The sequence below is a fragment of the Vanacampus margaritifer genome, chromosome 1 (assembly GCF_051991255.1).
Source record: "Vanacampus margaritifer isolate UIUO_Vmar chromosome 1, RoL_Vmar_1.0, whole genome shotgun sequence".
Classification (NCBI taxonomy): Eukaryota; Metazoa; Chordata; class Actinopteri; order Syngnathiformes; family Syngnathidae; genus Vanacampus; species Vanacampus margaritifer.
Genome location: NC_135432.1, coordinates 39,489,632 through 39,508,313, shown reverse-complemented (window position 1 = coordinate 39,508,313; position 18,682 = coordinate 39,489,632). Strand labels below are relative to the sequence as shown.

Genomic DNA, 18,682 nt, shown 5'->3' with positions numbered 1-18,682 from the left:
GAATAATGTCACCCTCTACTTGCCTCCCTTAGCTTTTATTTAGAGAAGTTACATTTGACGGTGTCGGTTAGGGAGAGAAAACACGGTTTCGGTTGTCCGTCTCTGCCTCAGCTTTTCACGTTGACCAGTGTTTAGATACTGCGGCGGTCAATGAGGACTCTCAACAGCAGATTTCAATGGATTCGTACAGGAGGATGTCATCTACAGCAGTGTATCCCAACCTTTTTTTCACCACGGACCGGTTCATACATGTCCACAACTTTGGCGGACCGGCAACCCAGTGGGTTGGGGTTGGGGGGTTTGCCTGGCTTTTCGTCGGCTGATTAATAAAAGGCTACGACAACAAACGCAAGTCCACTACCATAACAAGGGTAACAAAACGTAACTGAGATAATTAGCATCTTGACATGTGTCAAGAGTCCGTCGTAAACAGAGAGAATCTGGTCACTTTTCAAAATAAAGTATTTTTAAGCCTCGGCTAATCAATTGACCGGAAGTACAGTACGTTTTTTTTTTATTCTTTCAACTGTGTGGCCCGGTCCAAAGGTGCCCACGGCCCGGTACAGGTCCACGGCCCGGTGGTTGGGGACCACTGATCTCCAGTATGTAATTAAAAAAAGAAACAATAAAAATTCTAACATTGTTTCTTAAATTGTTTGTTTTAACGCTTAAATTACTACGAACAAAATATTTTTCTTCCATTACTCTTGGTTTTATTATATTATTAAAAAGTTCCCGTTTTTGTCACCCTGTACTTGCCTTCCTGATCTTTTATTTTGAAATGGCCGGAAAGGAGTTGTCTCACATTGTCGGTGTATTTTCGGCCAGTGAAGGCGTATTTAGTAAATAGCAGCGAAAAGGCAAAGAAGACGGTGTCGATTAAGGAAGAAAAAAAAAAAACACCGACAGAAGACGTCGCCATTGGTGCTGACAAAGATTCAACGGTACAATTCGGTTGTCAGTCGCTGGCTCAGCGTTTCACGTTGACAAGTCTTTCCGGGGCGTCAGCCAGTTTGCTAGCTAGCGGAGCCTCCTCGCCGTATCAGCAGAAACTAGCATTTGCATTCGCAACGGACAACAATGATAGCACTCATCAACAAACTGTTGGACTGGTTCAAGGCGCTATTCTGGAAGGAGGAGATGGAGCTGACCCTTGTGGGCTTGCAGTATTCCGGAAAGACCACCTTCGTCAACGTGATAGCGGTAAGAAGATTAGCAAGCAGCTGTTAGCATCTGGCAGCATCCATTGTTGAGCTGATGACCTCAGTGTCTTTAATGGCTCCTCGTGTTCTGTAACCAACAACATATATGTTTTAAAAGTATAATCGTTTAATAGTGTTGCTACTAAACACGTTTCATAACGGAAAACAGGGGAGTCATGCTGTTTAAAGCAAAACGTTGCCTATTTCAAGTTTCCTCACATCAGCACCGGTGGATGATCGGAAGCGGTGAGGTCACATGCTGTCAACAGGTCAGTAAAGAAAAGCGGTCATATACAGTATAGGGTCACTCATTACGTGCCTATTTTCACACCTTACCCAGTGACACCTCTTCAATTTGCCTGATTTTTATTCCAGCAGTACCTCATAATGTCAAAAGCAAGAATCTGAAGTTTAACGATTTTCGAGTTAAGGCCAATAAATTTGGGTGGCACGCCCACTTTTTGAATTTTTAAATCGAATTTTTCTCACGTTGAATTTCTAATGCTGATTTTTTTTCTGCCTTGAATTTCTAATACAGATTTGTGTTTTCAGCATCGAAATTCAACATGTTAAATAAAAGGTGTCAAAAATTCAAGTGGAAAAAATATTCAGTGTGAAAAAATTACACGTGAAAAAAATTTGGTGTAAAAATTCAACGTGACAATAATTTGGCGTAAAAATTCTATGTGATAAAAATTCAGTGCAACATCCGGGTATTTACGGAGAAGCAATCGATGCCCGTCATCCAACGTCCAACCAATCAGATTTTGCTCCACTAGTCATGTGACACCGACACGAAAGGAGAATAGTGACGGCGATGCGGTGAGTCTGTTTGCTCCTTTTGCAATGGTTTGTGTTCATAAAATTGTGTAATAGTTATTATTACTTGACATTTGACACGTTGCACATTATTGAACAATAGCGACATGGTACACCTAAACTTTGATCGAAGTGGCGTTCGTGAAATCTGCGTTTGCACTCCGCACCGCTCCAGTCTCAGAGCCACTATCGGCTCCCAGCAGTGGGCCGAATTCGAGTTCGTCATCACTCAACGCGACTATTTTGTTATGTTGAAACAGACGTGTTCATAATGACTTATTATCCCATTCCGGTGGGGTTTATCTTGTGTTTGCAGTGTTGACTGGAAGTGTGGAATGACTAACTTTAATGCATGAGTCTTTCACATAAGGCTAATGTTAATAATTAGACATGGGGAAAAAAATCTTAGTAGCATTTGATTACCTTATCACGTATAAATCAGATGAGGTTGCAGTTCGTTTTATTTCTGCGTCTTCTATAGGTCCTTACCAGTTAATTTTAAATGTAACTTCTCTTTTAGTGTTACATTTTAGTAAATATGATTCATATCTGGACACCATCTATGCATTACTGTTTGTTTTCTGTCTTGTTCTTTTTATTTATGACTTTCTAATGACATCATGGTTATCAATTATTTGTTGAGTTTGACCAAAGAATGCAAAGAGCATGTGAGGATCTAACATAATCTTTCTCATGCTGTTTTTTCAATACAGGTACCTCTTCAACAAATCACATGGCCTTGTGATGACAACAGCGATGACGATGATGTTTCCACTGAAATCAAGTGCCACCTATCTGCAACAGTTCATAGCTAATGGCAGGTTCAATTGTGTTAAGGGAGTGGCTAATATTCTATTCAATGTAAGATGTCCATGCCATTTATTCTGAGTCCTAATCATCCTTCAAATCAACCCAAACATTTTCATGACAATAGTAGGTTTAATCCGCCCCCACTAGTCTAAACGCGGCATTCTATTAATTATGTGTTTGTGGAATATAAATTAAGCAGCAAAATCCACCAGTTTTTATCTATCAGAGGTGGTGGCCATTTTGCCACTGGTTGTTGACCTACGCTGCATTCGAGGGAAGGTGTGAAGTCGGATTCATCCCACTCTGTTTGTCCCAATTCCTTAAAGCGTTCAAAACAAATGTAAACAAAGATGGCTGATTCCGATGCATTGTTGTTTTGGTTAATGCAGTCATTCCAAATCACATTGAGTTATGTGAAAATAACCATATTTAAAGCAGCAATAAATAAATATCTGTTTAAAAATCTTGTAAATTATGCTTTGTTATTCACGGTCTGTCTCTCCAAGGTGGTCACCATTGTCGTGATGTCAGTCAGATTGAAGCAGGTCGGTGAAGAAAATTTTATTTCTGACTTCACGACTCGGACTTCCGATTCAAAGGGCCGTTCCAGTGCACACTTCCTGGTATGAAGTCGGGAAAGTCCGACTTTCCATGAATGCAGCATTACACCTGTTTTCTGTAGCTGAGCTATGATTTTGGTTGTTGCTTGAGCAACTTTGGATATTTCTGTTGACAAGTGACAAAATGCCCCCCTGACATGGACAAAACAGGTGGATTTTGCTTCTTAACTCATATTTCACAAACACAACATTAATCAGAAATCCGCATTTACACTCATACGACATTTTTGTAAAGAAAATCTTGGGGTTGACTTCTCTTTAGATCTACGCCATAGCTGAATGGACATTTTACACAAAGTTTGTCATGGAGCAGTTAACTTCTTCTCTTAGGCATTCCACTCTGAAATGTGAACAATATTGGACTTTAAAAAAAAAAAAATGTTTTATTAACTCTTGTAATCCAATTTGCTGAGAAGTTCACGACTAGAAGTGATGTGAATTGTCGTTATTTTGTTTCTGGATGGCTTCTTTTTGGTATGTTCATGTCGGTCTTTTGGTTTACTTTGTTTTGTCTGTATTGTGTTGTTGAGAAAATACTAAAACCAAAATATTAAAATTAAAATAAATAAATCTACTCCATAGCAACACTTGCTGATTTGACCAAACTGTTCAAATTCTGGACAGGATGGGAGGTCCTACCACAAAGTCTGCTGAAGTCACCGAGGGCAGAAATCCCACAGCCTCCGCTTGTTTTTGACACTTTGCACATAGCACAGCATTACAAGGATTACACATTTTTTTAAATTTGACATCCTGGCCTGTATTTGCACTTGCCATTCAAAAGTTGGTCTTGTGTTGAGTGGCAACTGGGCCTCTATTTACACTTTATCAGACAAGGTTGTTTTTAAGCTTGTTCAGATTTATCTGACAGTATGGAGCCCACTTCAAAGACTCATCCTCTAATTTGTTGTATTTGAACTATAACTTGAATCACAGCCCACAGATGCTGTCCTTTAACTTGGCAAGATGTTTAAAATATTGAAGTTATTAAAAGGTGAACTTGCACTGTTTTTATTTTCACATTATTACAAAATTTAAAGCTCCTTCTGTTAACACAAAACATATGTGAAGATCAGTTTTCATAGAAAAATGTGGTCAGTTCTGTACAGATTTTGCCATAAGTGACAATTGAATCCATTTCTCCACTCAAAACAATGAGTAGACAAAAGGTTCAAGTGGGATCAACTGTACTTTTCACAGATAACCGAAGGGGACAAAAGTCTGCAAATTATTTAAAGATCAAAACAAAACTGCAGTCTTTCTGATCACTTTACGGATATTCAGAATTCATGATATTGGTTACAAAATTGAACAGCAGCTTTGTAAATATTGCTGCCAAAGGACTGAAATGCAGGTCTGGTCAACTACATCTCTTAAGTCATTCACTGCCAGCCATTTTCTGAGCAGCCACCTCCTCCTTGCCAGACATTTTAAAGGATTTTTTTTACATATTTTGCAAGGCCTACAGAATATTGTGTTCTGCATCTATATGAACATGAAAACTACCAAAAGAAAGATTAGACTCTCTTCTTTCATTAGAAAAAAACATATTTCTACCTTTTTCTATTCTTTAGTAATCTGCTATAGAATATAGCCAACTTTCACAATTGTTTTCCTTTTCTGACTAAAAAACAGAGAAAAACAGCTTTCTGTGAAAAGGTTCATTTCATGCTAAATTTGAACTTTGACGCTAGTACTCTTTGCTTTTGTGACATCTCAAACATCTAAACGGTGCTCTCCTTCTTTACAACAACATAGCCAACACAGATAAATGTATTTTGATAGTAACTTTATTGATAAGTATATAACTATTTACAATTCAGATGTACCAAAACAAAACTTTGAACTACATATACAAGTGCGTGTGTGTGTGTTGTGGGTGTTGTGTGTGCCTGCGCGTGCGCTAATTTACAGAAATAGTATAACTATTTACAATTTCTATATTTGACAGAAAACATTTTTGAACTATGTAGTTTGTTCGCGTGCACGTGTACTATACAACAACAATACATCTATTTACATTTTCTACATTTTACACACCAAAAAAAGAAAATTCAATTTGAACTATATACAGGCGTTTTGCGTCTATGCATGAGTGAGTGTGTGGGTGCTTGTATGAACTTTCAACTATTTCTATGTGTGTGCACGTGCGTGCCTGCATGCATGCGCGTGAGTGTGTGAGAGAGAGCCAGAGAGAGAATGTGTTTTGCCCCTAAGATGTGTAGACTGTTTTTGGTGTGGTAGGATGTAAAGCAGTCTGCTGGGTTTAAGGAGACATGGTGGGATGCACGCCACATGGTGGTCTCATTCCTACTGCCTTTTTTTTGGCACACCCGACACCTTCTCGTTGGCGTCAACTTCTTGCCGGTGGACATCAACTTCTCAAGCCGATGCCTGCTCTCCGGGTCTTTCATATACGGGGCCCTTGATTGTCTCCCCACAGCACGCTCATTACCACCCTGCCTTGCTTGCTTTTCTATTGTCCACGACACAGCAATCCTTTTTATGAAGGCAAGTAATGTAGTAGGCTTTTGTGGGTTTTTGATCATGTATAGGACATCTGCATTGAACATGCATAGCTGGAAAAGGTAGCTGACAAACTTCATAGACCAATTCATAGAGCGCCTGAGGAAAGGGTAATAAACAATGTTTTGGTCTACTCACCACACATTCTGTTTTTCTCCTTGTTCCCCTTCTGCCACACTTCCACAGGATGTGTTCGATCTTTATGGCAGGTCACCATCTTGACAGTCTTCTTGTCCTAACACGCAACCACCATCACCTTCTGATTTTGACAGACAAGCTTGCCATGTGCCCCCAAGCTTGTCTTATTTGCATCTCTTATGAGCTGAGGCTCCCCCCCGGTTCTTTCGCCGCATTTGAAGAGGAATAAAAAATATTTGTCCTCTTTGCGTGTTCCAAAACTTGAAGACAGATTTAATGTAAGAAAAAACACCTTTGCAAAAATGATTTTAATCTAACAGAGATCTCTGGACATCGTGACAGTCTCCAATTCATCACTTAACAGGTGGAATTCAGAGCGCCGAATGTGCCTCTTCCGCGTGTAAAATGGCTTCTTATAGTTAAAACCGACCGCCTCTCTTTCATTTGTAGACAAAACATACTCTCTGGGTACTTTTCCATGAGCGATGGCGAAAACAGAGTCAGGTGTTCGAAACAGATTCTGTTCTCAAGGACCAAATGTGTTATCCCACAGAGAAGGAACTTCTAGACCAAATAATATGTCCCAGCTTAAAGTCAAATTATACTGAGTTCAACACTACTTGCTATCCACGTCCACAAAACATTTCGACAAGGTTAATATAAAGAATTAAAATGTTAACAATGTATAACAATGGTTAATATATGAAATGAAGTATTAAAAATGTTAATAATATCTAACACGTCCCACACACTTTTGTCCTTGCCAAAAGAAGACATTCACACAGGCCAACAGAATTATAAACATTGTCCATAAACAGGGTATATCCCTGACCTGTGAGGCGGTCAAGTCGGGTTAAAACAATTTGTGGCAGGGTATGGGATACACCAAGGTTTAACAGCAAATTGAAGCAGTAGCCTGTCACTGAATCACACACAATGTATGATTTAATCCCATCCCATACTTGATGGGCTTTTGGGGGTTATACACTTTGAAGGAGAGCCGACCACGCCACATCATCAAGCCCTCATCAATGCAAATGTTTTGTTTTGGTGTATACAGTTCTTTGAATTTGGCCACTACATAGTCCAGGACTGGACGCACCTTGTGCATTTCGTCTGATGCATCGTGTGATGCAGTGCCATTGAAGTGGAGAGACCTCAAAATAATTTGGTATCTGTTTCGGGACATTGTTTGCCCAAAAAATGGAGTGATTTCAAATTCCTCTACACTCCAGTAGTCTTCCAAGACTGGTTTCTTGATGAACCTTGAGATAAAACTAAGGCCAAAGAAGATTTTAAGTTCTTCTAACCGGCCTCCATTCGTGACCCCTGCTGTAAGGAAGTCCACAAGGGTTTTCCTGCAGGGACTTAAATGCATTGGCATTCGTTTTATCAACAATATGCTGAAGCAGCTCATCAGTGATTCAAAGCTGCAAAAAATCCACGGGCAGGTCTGACTCGAGCTCCGCAGCAGAACCCTGGGGTCCAGGCATAACAGTGAAGCAAAATATTTTTGGTCTCCAGTGTGTCTGATGCCAGAATTGATCCTCACCACGGTTCAATGACGGAACTGTAAATTACAGAAAAATAAACACCATAAAATGTTTGTTTATTGTTGTAGTGTAATACGGCCCCAAAAACTTTTTTTTTTACCTCTCTTAGCCCCACAAACAACAGCAGCAGGATTTCTGAATGCACATGCTGTGACTCATAGAAAATCAAAACATTACCAAGTTGTGTTTTTTTTTTTTTATTGCTATAGGTTTTTGTGCCACATATTTATGACCACAGCAATAAGATGCATCATCTATACACCCGTTAGTAGTGGTAACTGTAGCAGCAGTATAATAAATAGCGTGTATGTAATGGAAAGACGAGGCGATTGCTAGCAAAGGCAAAGTTAGCAAGTTAGCACTTACCGTCATTGCTACTCTCCAACGTGTCTCCGCGGCACTCAGGGATTCTTGTGGGCAGATACTTATCCGATGAGTCATACGATGTGTCAGTCCATTCATTGGAATAAGTCGATGCAGCAACAGACTCCGTCTCAATGCCCTGTGAGCTCACGGAGCTTGATTGACTTCCATGTGGCTTTGTTTGGACACGTGTTGCTTGACTCCTCAACGTCATCTTTCTACTTCCTTGATCGCCATTATCTTTCAAAGATGACAATCGCTTACGTTTCTGGCTGGACTTGGGTTTAAACAAACTGTCCTCCAGTGTAAGCTGTCTAGAAGTGGCCATAATGCTTTGCTAATGCTTTGCTCTGCTACGCTATGCTCTGCTATGCTCAGCTCTCTCCACTCCTCTCCTCAACTTCCGCTCGGCGCTTCACATTTGATGATCTCCCTTTCTAGACGATGCTGCCATCTAGTAGTGGGAGTAAATTGACTACAACCTTGAAAATCACACAGCAGATGCCCCAGATTTTCCCCACGGCTTGCCATTAAAAAAAGTGATTGGCAAATTCATTCGTCAAAGGCAGGGGGCGCTATTTTTTGGTTTAGAGAATTCATTCATCCAAGGCAGTGAATGAGTTAATGTCAGTGGCCCGTCAGTCAGTGGGCATGCTGTTTGTGGAACGACGATGCTCATGTGGTGATCAAGGATGTCCACTGTTTTCCCACTCAATATCCATGCCCTAAAAACAAATACAGATCATTTTAGATTGCACGAAGCAATGGCAGACACAATTTGAAATACTTAGCACTTGTATCTTCTAATTAACTCTTTGACTGCCAGACGTTTTCAGAAACGGGTTGTCGCCAGTGCCAGCCGATTTAAGCATTTTGACTGATCTTTCAAGGTCCACAGAAAATGTGTTTGGACTATGGAAACACACATACTACCAAATGAAAGATTGGACTCTCATCTTTCAGCAGAAAAAAAAGTTTGTTTCTACCTTATTCCGTTCTTCAGTAATCAACAATAGAAAATGGTTACTTTCACCGAAATTCTCTGTTTTGAAACAAAAAGCGGAGAAAAATAGCTTTTTGTGAAACGATGTTATTTCATGCACTCTAGTGAATTGTACACTTCTTTTTGTCCATGAATGATGCCACAAACACCTAAATAGTGCTTTACTTCTGTAAAACGCTTTCACCAACAATGAAAAAGTGTTTTTAGTTTGCAAAATACGTTTATTTCCATTCAACAGTGTAACAATTTGACAAAACAATTTCGCAAACTATTTACAAATGTGTGCAACTGTGGTACTACTTACAATTATGTGGATGTTTCAAATACAGTTTTTCTTTTTGTAACGCTCTCCTGTGTGCAAGGAGACGCCGCTGGACTCGCACAACAGTTTACTTTCACTTTCGCATTTGTCCGTTTCGCGTGCAAACGTTACACTTTCTTGACGGTCTTTTTTTCCGGGGAATAAATAGCAAGTAGCAGACTGTACACACTCCTCCGATGAATATGCATTGGACTCGGGGCACTCTTCGTCGTCCGATTGAACGTCCGCCTGAGCGTTGTGCTCCGTGTTTTCCGGTGTCAGCATCGCTCGCCCGTGAACCTTTATAACGTCGTCATAGTCGCCGCGTCAGCGCTTCCAACTTCGGAGTCACCATCATCATCATCGATGATGATCATCGTCGTCATCAATGTGCTCTTTATAGTTGGTCGATGTCTTTGAAAAAAACGGCTCGACCGTGAGCTGCTTGCAAGCGGCCACCATTATGGCTTCTTCAGCCAATGTCCCCTCAACACTCTAGCCCCGCCTCACGTCTTCTACTGACGCCCACCCAATCTTGTCAAAAGAGAGTCATCACTGCCCTCTAGGGGCCAAAAATAGTCATTAGGCTCACGAGACCTGCTTGAAACTTTCAGGACAGCTCCGCAAGCCTTCCCAGCAACCGTTTCAAAAAAAAAAATGGGAGGACGTCTTTTAACGTCTTTTAACCTCCTCCGTAGGTTTTTGCAGAACGTCATTTAACGTCTTTGGCAGTAAAAGAGTTAAGCATGAACTAAATATTTAATTCAAATTACATACCTGCATGTACCTGTGTGCTATCTGATCCTGGAACTGGATAATGCATGCATCTGAGCTCCCACATCTGGTTAGCGGTCATGTGGCTTTCTGTTCTCAGTGGATGGTTGCCCCAACCATTGCAGAATGTATTCAGGTCATCTTGTAGGTGGCAGCAGAAGAGTTGAGTCTCATTGATGATTGTCAGGTTCAATAACCTGACATTCACCAAAAACACAACACAATGAAGGAGAGAAGACACCTTGTACATTTTCACAAGCTAGCGATGAGAACGGGCAAAGGGTGTGCCTCAGTTACAACCTTCTACCACTCTGAGGCACACACTGCCGAACCCTCTCTTTTTATTTCTTTAGGGCGGTCCCTGGTTTCATAGGTGTTCCAACTCTACAGGAGGGTGGGGGTAACAGCACAGTGTACTTGTTTGTCTATGTGTGTGTGCATGTAAGTGCTGAGTACATGTGTGGTCAAGTTTGCAATAATTTCTTAACAGACAAAAGGCGTGTCTTTAGCAGACTGGCTCAATTCATTCCGCTGGGTTGGATGTTCTTCTTCTTGTAGTCATGATGAGACATCTCCTGTTAATCAGCTGTTCGATATGACTACCTTAATATGCTATGTAGGAGCAGAGCAAAGCAATTCTTCATTACAAGCAGAAGCAATTCTTCATTGCATGAGTCATCTTAGATAGGCTGTCCTAATCTATGTGTGGAAGCAAGCATTCTTCATTGCAAGCACAAGCAATTATTCATTGTAGCAAATAGTAAAGTGCTTATTCATGTGATAACTAATTGTACAATTTTCCTAACAGTGATGCTGAGAAATCCCTCTTCAAGGTAGAGGAGAACATCATAGTAGATACAGGTCACAGCTGCCCGCAGTTCTCTCCCATAGCCGCTCAAACCTTCAAAAATATAAATAAAAAAATCTTATCCGCAATCAGTGCACAAAATTAAAATTTAAAATAGTCAACCTATTTAAAGGGATACATTTCTTTTGTTTTGCGTTTGTGCATAATCCACGGTATTTGGAATTAGACCTTGTTTAATAAATACTGCATGCCTAATCCCCTATGCAAGTGTGATAAATGGGATATAATGGTACTCCTCCTGCTAACAGTTGCTGTATGATGACACATAGATGTTAAATGTTATCAGTGAGGTGGCAATTTTCTATTAGAAGCTACATCTATTCTACTGAACAAACTTTTAGTTGTGAACACTCTTCCTGCCATCCCGCCTTAGGAAAAGACAGGAAGTGGGGGTGGTGGTGGTGGGTGGGTGTTCAGGAATAAAGAAGAAAAAAAAATCTTGAATTCTCAACACTACAAACACAAGACCTCCCCTGAATGGGATAATAAGTCATTATGAACACGTCTGTTTCAACATAACAAAATAGTCGCGTTGAGTGACGACAAACTAGAATTCGGCCCACTGCTGGGAGCCGTTAGTGGCTCTGAGACCGGGGCGGTGGCAGTCTGCTCCCACAGTGATTTTACAGGTTCCTTAAATAGGGACACTACAATTGGAACAAACCTATAAACTTCACAGGTTTAAATCATTAGCTCGTTAAACTCACTTAAAATCCTTCAATGCGAAAATATAACCCAAAACTAATGATATACTAACAAACCAACAACTATTTCCCCAACTTAACCCAACTAGACAATAAACTAAATACTTAAATTTAGTAAAACCATGTGGCCACCCCCTACACACTCTTCCACTTGGTCCAGGCCGCACCCTTTTAGCTGTATTTGGTCGACTTTGGACTCTTTTGACCTGACACTACCCTGGACACAAGAGCATGTAAGTAAAACATACAATACACATCACACGCACTTCAATCACCGCCCGCACAAACACAAAAGAATAGCCAATTTAAAACATACAGTAGAAAATCGCCCATTACTCAATTATATCTATTTCACAGGCTGGCGCCCTCTCTGGATGCCATCACGACCAGATCTGTGGGCAACCAGTACAATAAATATCTGGCAACTAACGGCCAAGTAGGCAGCAACAAAGTCGGACACGTCGCGCAGTATGTGATCCATCAGGCCCTGGAAGGTTGCTGGTGCCTCCTGTAGACAAAATGTCGTCACTTTAAACTGGTACATACCAAATGGTGTCCTGAACACCGTGAGCTCCTTTGCTTCAGGGGCCAATGCCAGCTGCCAGTAACCTTTATTTAGGTCTAGGGTGGTGATATAGGAGGCTCTTCCCACTCTCTCCAACTGGTCGTCCACTCTTGGCATTGGATAGGGGTCAAAGTTGAAAATGGCATTCAGGTACCTGAAATCAATGCAGAATCGCAAAGAGCCATCCTTCTTGGGTACCAGTACAATGGGACTACACCACCCGCTGTTGGACACCTCAATGACCCCCAGTTCAAGCATCAATTTGATCTCCTGCTTCAGCACCGGCACCAGCCGCTCTGGTATCCTGTAGCTCCTCTGGCGAACTGGAGTATCCTTCTTCAGCCGTATTTTGTGCTGAACCAATGAAGTGAATGAAGCCTGGAGTCTCCTTAAACAGAGCTTGATCAAGCAGTGTCTGAATGGCTTCCTACTGAGGGGGCGTGAGGTGCGAAAGGTCCAACGCAACGGTTTCCTCTGTACTCACAGGGAAACATTTCTCTGTCACTTCTTCATCCTGCACCGCCCGGACCAACAGCTGTTGTGCAGGCTCCTGACGAACGTGAAACAGTTTAAGCAGGTTAACGTGAAAAACTTGATATTTCTTTTTTTTTTTGTCCGGCAAACAGTGTTCATAAGTCACTTTCCCAACCCGCTGAATCACTTCTTATGGTCCATGCCATTTAGCCAGCAACTTATTATTGCTATTTGGAAACAGCAACAGTACCTTTTGGCCTGGGCTGAAGACGTTTTCTCTTGCTTTTTGATCAATAATAAGCACAGATGCTATGCGCACTCTCATACCAGACTGCGGTACTGCAGCCGGTCTTGGCACAGTACACAGTAACGATGGCTTAGATTTAAGTGTTGGGCAAAAATGCTGTGTATGACCTAAGCTGTTACGATTTTAGCAACGCACATCCTGGCTCTGCATCCTATTCATGCCTTTTCTAGTAGAACCCAAGTGTGACTGAAAAGCTGGCGATGGCTTACTAATATTACTTTCAGGGGCCGGACCACAGTCATTACCCCCCATGGATCCTCGCCGCGCCGACAAGAAGGCCTCCGCCAAACGAGCCGCTTCATCTGCACTGCCAGGGCCACGCTCCCGGATCCATACCTCGAGTGACCATGCGGAGAAACTGTTCCTGGATCAGCTTTTCCAAAAGCTGCGACCTCGTTACCTCGTCAGGACGGAGCCATCGGTTTAACAAGTCTTTCAGTCGTACACAAAGCTCCCACGGTGTTTCATTTGGCTCAATATTTAGCGACCTGAAACGTCGACGGTAGGTCTTGACGGTTATTTCATACTTGACAAGAATCGCTTCTTTGACCTTGTCGTAGTCATCAAAGTCGCAGATGTCCACCCCTACGAAAGCACTGCGGGCCTTCCCCGTCATCAGTGGAACCAGACGGACCGCCCATACTTCTTCAGGCCACCGGCAGACCTATGCCATCCTCTCAAATGTGACCAAAAAAATGTTTGATGTCATCTTCTGGTGTCAATACAGGAAGTTTTGGCTCCCTCTGTGGCCTATAACCGCCACTGCCGCCACGGTCTGGGCCATAGTCATCATCACGCTCACAAGCTGGCTGCATGCCCCTTCTTTGTCTTTGCATATTTGACTCAGAATGCTCAGACTTCTTTACCTGCTGCTGGCTTCGCTGGAGCTGCTCCTGCATACCCCTCAATTGTTGCTCCTGTAGAGACCTATATCTGTCCATTTGTTTGTCTCTTGCGCTCTGGTTTTCAAGCTAAGTCCTCACCAAAGCTGTATGCTCCATTTTATTTCTTGGACCACCATTCACTGTAGCAAGCCCCTCATCTAGCTCCTCTGGCTTATTTGTCTCTTTGCTCATGTTGCTCTTGTACTCTGTACTGTGGCTGGGCAGAACGTCTGACAACAAATGTGATCAGGACAGGCACGGACGGTGGATAGTGAGTGCAAACGAGCGCAGGCAGATGGCTTCAGGTGGCACTTATTTTCTTTCGTTTTATTCTCCACATGTGCAAAAATGCATTGTGCAAAAAAGTGAATTGGCAGAATGTCTCAGACCATGGCCTCTCCAGCAGCAGTCTCCTCCCACAGTGATGTTACAGGTGCCTTAAATAAGGACACTACAATTGGAACAAACCAATAAACTCCACAGGTGTAAATCATTAGCTCGTTAGACTCACTTAAAATCATTCAATGCGAAAATATAGCCCAAAACTAAAGAAATACTAACAAACCAACAACTATTTCCCCAACTTAACCCATCTAGACAATAAACTACATACTTAAATTTAGTAAAACCATGTGGCCACCCCCTACACACTCTTCCACTTGGCCCAGGCCGCACCTTTTTAGCAGTGTTTGGTCCACTTGGGACTCTTTTTACCTGACACCACCCTGGACACAAGAGCATGTAAGTAAAACATACACGCACATCATTCACCGCCCGCACAAACCCAAAAGAATAGCCAATTTAAAACATACAGTAGAATATTGCCCATTACTCAATTATATTTATTCCACAGGCTGGCGCCCTCTCTGGATGCCATCACGACCAGACCTGTGGGCAACCAGTACTAAATATCTAACATTTCTTGTGCAAATTAGCATTTGCTAAGTGACTTGTGCAAAAGTGCTGTGTGAATATTAAAGTGCTTCATACAAACTAGACGCAACGGACAGCGTGTTTGTTACAGCCACCTCTGAATTTTGTACACAGGAAAAACCGTGACTCGCCTGAGTCCTGAGCAACTATGATGTCATTGTCAGTTGAAGCATTTGGCAAATTGGCCAACCCTGAGATGGAATAAAAACTGCTGGTTTTTGCTTCACAACTCATATTACACAAATATAATGTTAATCTTATGTCATGTTTAGACTTTTGAGGTCACATGAAACATATTATTGTCAAGAAATGCTTAAGGTTTACTTCCCCTTTTTTATACTGTCTTTTTTTTAATTTATATATTGTTTTTATACATTTATTAAGTTTCGAATTATCAGGAAAGTTGCTTTTTCCATAAAATCAGCGTGTGATCCATAGGGGTGCACGATTATAGTCTTACATAAAATCGCGGTTTTACGTTTTTTACGGTTATTCATGTAGACAAAAAAAATCACATCAGCATTCTTTGAATTTTTTTTAACAATAATAAATAACTGAAAATAAAGTTGAAAAAAAGTTGCTGCCTTTTAAAACAAATACAGCAGATTAGACTCTAATAGTAGTAACAGCTCTTAAATAGAGCCTGGGCACGGAATGTACCCTCTTTTTCTTTCATCTAAAAAATTATATATTTTTTCTTTCATCTTTCAATTTCTTTCCATTTCAACCATACTTACAGGTGAAATGTTCGTCCACAGCCTTTAAACTGGGGATTTGTATAGTTTACCGCTACACGTGTAGGCATTTTGCAGCGAAATGCGTATGCCGAGATATGTTTCTTGGAAGTCCCAAGATGGCGGCCACGCGGTTTCAAAAGTCCCGGCCTATGGCCTCTCTAGCGAGCCTCTTCTTTCCCCTCATCCACTCAACCTGGTCCGCCCCCCGTAGGTGGCAGCACGGCCTAGCTGCCTCGGAAACTTGCACATAGCCGTCAGGTACGTAACTCTCCCCAGGTGCCGTTCAAAGCTGAACCCTCTGTTTTTGTGCGTCGCTAAATGGGCCGCGTAAACCGAAGAGCTATGAACTATGCAACGTGGCGCATTTTGCGCCACACGTGAGCGGAAATAACCGGTATTGATAGGGATGCTTTGATCCACTTTTTTCATTACCGATTTGATACCGATACCTTGGGCTCAGTATCTGCCGATACGGATCCATACTAAATTGTCTTTGCACTAGTCTCCCCATTAATATTCAATATATTTCCACAAAAAAAACTCATATGCTTTTAGATGTTTTTTAATGTCTTTAAAATATTTTTTAAACATTTATTGGAGTATGGTTATCATTCAATATTTTCAATACATTTATTGAATGCATAATGTATGAATGTAATCATTACTTAAGTGACGGTACACTTTTATTTTTCTTACATTCAAGCAGTGTTAATGTTTCAACTGTGCATAATGTGGCCAAGGCTCGCCTGATTCCAAGCGCTTCTGTTTACATAATTAGTTCGATGTGGCCAAAGCTCCTGCGCCACTTGCTTCTGTCTACACTCTGTCTTCCATGTCTGCACGTCATGAAATATTCATAGACTACATGCTTTGTTGCTCTTCATAGTTTAAGAAAATAGATGATGACCAAATGCCACCTTTATGTACAAAATGCCATTACAACAGGCATAATTAATTACCTGCTCCTGTTTCCCACACGGCCGTCCTTCCACGGAGCCTGCCGGCTCGCTGCGAGGGAGAACCCCGATCGCGCAATGGACCTTCGCGAGAGAAAGAGCGGAGGTCCCCGCTTGGCTAGTGGTGAGACCAACCAGTCCCCGCTCGCTCTCGCAGTGGTCCCCGCTTGGCTGTCGGTGAGACCAACCACCCCCCCGCTCTCTCACATGGAGGTCCCCGCTTGGCCGGCAGTGAGACCAACTAGTCCGCGCTCTCTCTCCGGTGGTAAAGAGGCGGCTTCTCGTTACCATTCCCCGTTTCACCAAGTCATTGGAGACGTGAACGTGTGCGCGCCCTGGAGATTAGCCTCTGTGGATTGGGGTGTGGATCGGGACCATTTTGACAGATACCAGATCTTTTTGTTTTTTGCGATATCTGAGGCGATACCCAATCCACGTATCGGATTGGAGTATCCCTAGTTGTTTAACGGCTGCGGTTATTTAATCCTAATGTTTAAAAAAAAAAAGACACGGTTAATCGTAAAACCGGTTAATTGCTGCACCCCTAGTGGTCCACAACTGCTAGATACTCTAGATACTCTGTAGCTAGCTATACATTTTTATAACTTTTATAGTGTATTTTTTTTATTAGTATATTTGAGAACTCACTGACCATACAGAGTGGTCGATTTAAAGAGTGACATGTTTATTTAAATAACTCAACACAGTAGGGGTGTAACGATTGATTGATTTAATCGAGGCGTTGATGTGTCTGGCCCGCGATACTACCACATTGATGAGAGCTGGACTTGTTTACATCAATTCTGGGCACACATCAACACAACATAATTTTTTAAGTTATCGATCGATTTAATGGATATAAAAATATTCTTTGTACTCAAAAATCCTAATATCCTTCATTTGAATGTTATTTTTAATCTACTATTATTCTTGGACATGTCCCTCTCCTGTTAGCGCAGGGGATTTCCATCACGCTAATGCTAGTACGCCATTAGCATGCAGCATGGATCATGGCAGAGGGGAAGAGATTTTCAAGCCGCTACAATGGCTGGCTGTGTGGTAGCAGGCTCATCACAGCTATAAAATTAAAACCTGGCGCGTAGGTCCGCGTAATTTTCAATGAGTTTTCTGTCTCTTATGAAACTCTGAGATGAGTGTCTAACATGTTTAATTTGTTTGATCTTGGTTATAAAACTAAAACCGTGTTGCTGCCCGCCGGGTGCACTTTCCCCGCGACGATGCGCCTCTACCGGCTCCGGGTCGGCCTGGAAAGGCTCGGGACGAAGGTGGCGCGGATCGACCAGAGAGTGCGAGTGTATGGCTGATAAATATGAGCGTCTGTTGGACAACCTACTGTGTGAGCAACCATAACAGTCAGATGTGCGCTGCACATGTAAAATAAGTGTTGATTTATTTTGACGTGTGTTGAATCTGCAGGACTCTACTGAGCAGTCCAAACATCCTCTGCTCAAATTGTTTGAAAGTGGAAGCGCCCTGTTAAGTTGTCCTATATTTTGAGTAGGGCTGCAGCTATAGAGTATTTTAGTATTTGAGTACTCGACTGAAAATTGTATCGAGTCCTCGAGTATTTGGATAAAATATATTTTTGCTTGGATAAAGAGTAATTTAACTTTCAAACCCAAAAATGTGACAATACGTTTTTTAATCCTTTGTCTTTCACTCTCCAAAAACTTATTTATACAATTTTAAAAAATTTTTTTTTTTTTTATGCTAAAGTTACAGAAGGCTTTGAATGTAGTTTCTGACATGAAGGTGGCTTAAAGCAATGGTAGTTATTACAAAAAACGGCCAGCAGGTGGAAGTAAATTATGAGAAATCAGCCATGTTGCAACAAGCTCTTTTCGCCAGTGTTTTCAACAGGAATGTACATGAGAAAACTTAGCACTTAGCTAGCTATATTCTAATGCAAAACGGAAACAGATACAAATATATACTTTTTTTCCCTGATACAACAGGAGAAGGGGCTGCTTCAGTGAAAATGACTGGGAGTGAAAGAATAAAAATACACAACAACCCCAAAAAATTTTTTACTTAATAATGAAAAACCAATTGGTTTCCTCCTTCTTAAATCAACATTTTATTTTTTCAAATTGTACACTTGCATTATATGACAGGGTAGTAGTA

At 41.5% G+C, this 18,682-nt stretch overlaps 1 protein-coding gene across 1 annotated transcript in view; it reads left to right on the top strand.

Annotated features, from left to right (window-relative positions):
- Positions 1-797: 797 nt before the first annotated feature.
- The window catches only part of LOC144040638 (ADP-ribosylation factor-like protein 8A), a 42,171-nt gene continuing 24,286 nt past the window's right edge, over positions 798-18,682 (top strand). Inside the window, exon 1 of the mRNA XM_077555008.1 lies at positions 798-1,203. Within this exon, the coding sequence (XP_077411134.1) occupies positions 1,081-1,203 (123 nt within the window). The 5' untranslated portion in view covers positions 798-1,080. The remainder of the gene's footprint in view (positions 1,204-18,682) is intronic.